The sequence below is a fragment of the Morone saxatilis genome, unplaced genomic scaffold, assembly GCF_004916995.1.
Source record: "Morone saxatilis isolate NCDOM2014 unplaced genomic scaffold, NCSU_SB_2.0 Contig4, whole genome shotgun sequence".
Lineage (NCBI taxonomy): Eukaryota > Metazoa > Chordata > Actinopteri > Moronidae > Morone > Morone saxatilis.
Window position 1 is genome coordinate 18,315,515 of NW_023339984.1, and position 4,864 is coordinate 18,320,378.

The 4,864-nt window shown below is 37.6% G+C and overlaps 1 protein-coding gene across 1 annotated transcript in view; it reads left to right on the forward strand.

Annotated features, from left to right (window-relative positions):
• Window positions 1-2,570: 2,570 nt before the first annotated feature.
• Window positions 2,571-4,864, forward strand: part of cfi (complement factor I) — a 6,135-nt gene continuing 3,841 nt past the window's right edge. Inside the window, exons 1-3 of the mRNA XM_035675120.1 lie at window positions 2,571-2,653; window positions 3,627-3,775; window positions 3,850-4,003. Of these exons, the coding sequence (XP_035531013.1) occupies window positions 2,594-2,653; window positions 3,627-3,775; window positions 3,850-4,003 (363 nt within the window). The 5' untranslated portion in view covers window positions 2,571-2,593. The remainder of the gene's footprint in view (window positions 2,654-3,626; window positions 3,776-3,849; window positions 4,004-4,864) is intronic.

Consider the following 4,864-nt stretch of genomic DNA (forward strand, 5'->3'; position numbering starts at 1 on the left):
AACTAGCTGTGTTCTTCTTTTAATTTTTTGTAATACTGTGGAAAAATAATTCCACAGCACTCTATAACATTGTGAAACAAAAAAACACAAAATACCACCAGAAAAACTATATGATAAATCAAAAACAGACATAAGGAAGCCTGGATAACTCTAATTTTACATTAATATAATTCTTTGATAAATGTTTTTTGTACAGTCGTTTTTTTTTCATATACTAACTAGTAGAAGGATAAGGAACAAGTTACTGTCGAGCAACCGCCACAACATGAACATACCATAACCGGAAGGTCGCGTAATCCGAGTCATCCACTCTTTTAAAACAATAGAGATATTTTTCCCATTGCCGCCTGTCTCCATGCTTCTCCAGTATAGGTGGAACATGATTGAGATCTCATGATAAATATGTTAAAATATGGAAAAAATGTATTTTTATAGAAAACGTTAGAGTTATGAGTACCAAAACCCACTACCCTTCGTGAACTTCTTCGTGTCCTTTGATAACCTCCGACTATTATTAGCCAGCACACTTCCACTTCAATATCTATTATACAAGTGACAAAAAATATGGATTAGAACCTTCTGGGCTATGCTAAAATATAATTAAACTGTGTATCGGTTTATCCTTTTCCAAACATTAGACCTCTTTATAGTAACTTCATATCTTAACGACACCGAGCTGAACATAAAATATATAAATCTTCACAGAATGTCCAATGGTAAACAAGGGCGGGAAAAAAAACGTTGACAGTCAATTACTTTCGTGTCTCAGAGTCTAAATGTGTTCGGAAGTTTTGATCTGTCAAAAGCAAATTCAACACTCTTACAAGAGAAGCAAAAAACTAAAAGCCTACAAGTGCTAGCTGGTATTAAACACCGTAGCTCCTGGATCTCAGTTTGGTTTCTCCTATCTCCAGTTAAACTAGTTTTGTATATTGTTCTTCCTGTCGTTGCAGTATGGCTGGCTAACGTATAGCAAGACAGTACCAATGCTATCCTGCAGTGGCTCCCAAATGTTGGAGTTGGCTAAGATTCAAATTTCCCCAATAAACCAGATCCAGTGTAACAGTAATAATAATAATAATTACAGTGTTGAGGTTTATTGACGACTGATCATGCAGAGTTAATCCTTCCTTAACTGATTATACTGAATCTCAGATCAAGTAACTCAGCTCTTTTATTGAATACAGTGTTGATGCTAGTAAACCTTTGTGCTTCCCCATCTGTTCTCACCTGTTCAGAGGTCGCTGTCCACGCACCTCGGAACATTAATGAACTCATGTCTATTACTTCACACCATGCTGTGCTGCCGAGACACCTAAAATACCACAATCCGTAAAAAGATTACTTTGAACAAACAAGAACAAAACCAGATGATGGCTTTAACTGGATAGCTTACTAATTAGCTGTAGCAGTAAAGGACTGGAATTTAGAGGGAACCTGCTAGTGGTAAATGTTTTATTAGATTATTAAGCCTTTTGATGTTATCATACTGACCAGAACGGTTAGCCATAGTCAACATTGTGCTAATTTGTATGTAGCTATCTTATTAACAGCTGAGCGATTGTGGTTGTATGGTTAGCTGTGTCGGTTCCGGAGGAGCCCAATAACGACACTTTGAACGCCATATTTGTTTCCCACTTTTGTGTTCACGTTAGCTCGTTTTGTTGTTAGCGGTCAGTTTAGCGGATTCAATAAGCAACGGTTTTTACAGTTTTTGAACGTGAATACATATATACGACAATGTGTAAGAGTTTTTATTTTCTGTAATCGAACAAACAACAAATGCAAACATCTTTAACTTATTTAGTTGACGATGGTTTGTTACTGTGGTAACCTCAGCTGGAATACCACTCGACAATGTCTTGGCCTGAAGTGCCTTGCACTTTATGTAAGATGGCAAAAATTGAACATTACATCTAGACCATTCATATGTAAATCTCTTGTCGGCTGGAGTCAAGCATGACAACAACGCAGGGCAGGAGGGTCCCTTACAAAATAAATGCAACATATGCAACATCGACCCCTGGTGGGCGCATGGCTCTTGTGCTCTTATTCTGAAAAAGATTAACTTAATAATGTTCACATTACAACAGTTACGATGTTTGTTACGATGTTTGTTACGATGTTTGTTACGATGTTTGTGACACTTTTCATGAACGTAACTTCGTAGCTAGCTGGTAGTAAAACCAAGATCTAAACAGTGGGTTAGAGTTTATACACTGTTTATTGATTATAGATTATTGATTGAATCAACTACATATAATATAGTTTATACGCTGTTTATTGATTATAGATTATTGATTGAATCAACTACATATAGAACAGTTTACTCTGTTTAATGACACACAAACATCTCCAGTTGACCTGAATCTTTCTGGGTTCAAACACACATATTTGTGATGGTGGTTACTGGAAATCCTCCCCCGACTCCTCATTACACCACAGCTGAGTCAGTCCAGGCTGTGTGTGTTTGTCCTCATTGACGAAACAGGTTAATGATTGATTGATTGATCATCAGCGGACAGAAGACATGTCGGTCAGTCACATTGCAGCTGTCAGAAACCTTTCAGTAAGAAGCAGTTTGTTTGTCAGGATGAGATCGACTAGTTTTTTTGTGTTCGTGTTGGTTCTTCTCTTCATTCACTCTGAAACTGTAAGTTAACTTTATCCTTGTACAAAAACATACATATTGTCTGTATTTGTATTTTATCACTTGTATGATGTACTGCACGATAAAGTAAAAACACCATATTGATGTTTTATGATTATTTTGGTCTGTACCAAACAAACATTTGTCAGCGAGCACTAAAGTCCTTCATTAAAATAGTTTGTCAGACATTTTACCTTTATTGCAATATGGATATTGCTACCATTAACTGTGCAGCCCTAACTTTGATTTTAACCCTTTAAGACCCTCAGTTATATTGTTTCCATATTCAACAATTTATGACAAACAGATTCACAAAAACTCAACTTCTTTGTATTTTTATATTAAATCCAACCATTTTATCTTCCTGTAAAAGAAAATGTGCCACGTGCTTACATCAGCATGAACTGACTGATTTCAACCAATAATATCCTGACATTCACCTGTCAATCAATCTTTTAATCATTTTAACAGCATGGCTAGCTAGCGGAGCTCACTGATTACTGTACATTTTGGGTGAAACTGGATCAGATTTTATGGAGAGAATATTGTCTGTTTTTCCCTCTGACATCCTGCAACTGAACAGGGCTCAGCAGCCTCCCAGTGAACAATCAGAGGACAGTTTGATAACAGCGGTACCGAGGTGATTTATGGAGTTTCCTGATGACTTGGTGCTAAAAGAAGCTAACTGTCACTAACAGTAATGTTAGATGTTGTTAGCTTGTGCAGCTAACATTAGCCAACTTAGCCGGGGTGTCAGGAGCCAAACCAGCAATAAAAGATTTCCGTTTCACCCGGGCTTTAAAATGGATTTCCCACCATGCATTTCTGTTTGATGCTGCTTAGTGCAGGACAAAGATCGTACGTAGAATCGTGTTTACACGTCACATTTATTTTACAGGAAGACACAGTGAATGTAGATTAGATGTGAATAACGTTATTATAGTAATAATAATAACTGTATTATTATTTGGTCCAGCTGCAGATAGGTCAATCATTAACAGACCCGCAGGAAGCAGAACCAACAACCCAACCCACCCCCCTTCAGGTCACCAGCCCCGCACCCCCAACCTCTGCAGCCCGAGACCAAGACCCGTTTCTGGGTCCGTCTGAGTGTCTGGAGAAGAAGTAAGTGCATATTGAGTTATTTACATTGACACAGAGGCTTTAGTAGCTGAAATCTGTCTATTATTATTCTTTAGGTTAACTCGTAATTCATGTCACCTGGTTTTTTGCGCTCCGTGGGAGCGTTGCATCGAAGGGACTTGCTCCTGTAAGCCGCCATACTTGTGTCCTGTCGACAACACCACCTTCGTCTGTGGGCGGGACCACAGAACCTACACCTCCTACTGCCAGGTAATAATACTGTAGCTGGTTGGAGGAGCATCAACCTGTTGTAAACGTAAAGAGTTTGAGTATGTTCCCAACAAAGGCGAATAAAATTATTAGATTAGATGCAAATAAACGCAAATTTGCGATGTGAATGGTGCATGATTTCAAACTGTTGAACTTTGAGCAAACAATTCATATTGCAGAGAGACCGGACAGAAAAGGGAAGAGAAAGTTGGAAAATATGTGTCTGTCGGTTTTAATTTAGCATAGCCCTGATCAACCAAACTCCATTTAGAAAACAAGCATTTTAAAAGTTGTTTGCTCGTTGTCTTGCAGACAGACCAACTGTGTTCAGACTTTTTACAAATCTACCAACATGATGTTAGTATTTCAGTCTCATTGTGATCCATTTATTGAAATGAAATCCCAGAAACATTTTTTTTATTTTGGGTTCATACCGCCACAGTGAGAAAGATTTAAGGGAGAATATTTGTTAATACAAATGATCCCACGAGTAAACTGACTCTGGGTTGGTTTAGAGTCCATGTGTCCTTTAGCCGAGAGTTACTATATATATAGTATATCCCCCCTGTGGTATTATAATACAATATAAAATTATAGGAAATGAACATCTTTGAGTAATCAATGTATTGATTTGGTGATTTTTGTGGTGACGAGGTCACCAATTGTCACGAGATCATTATAAGTCTGGGAGTGAACAACTATGCTGAGGTCTTCTCTCCATGTTGCATGAAAACACTTGATTCATCACACTGGGTCTGTATTTCTTTTTTTTTTAAGTTGTATTTTTATTGAACATTGATAGTACAGGATATGTACATAGATACAACATTCACAAAAAGACTTTGGACCAATGCTCACATC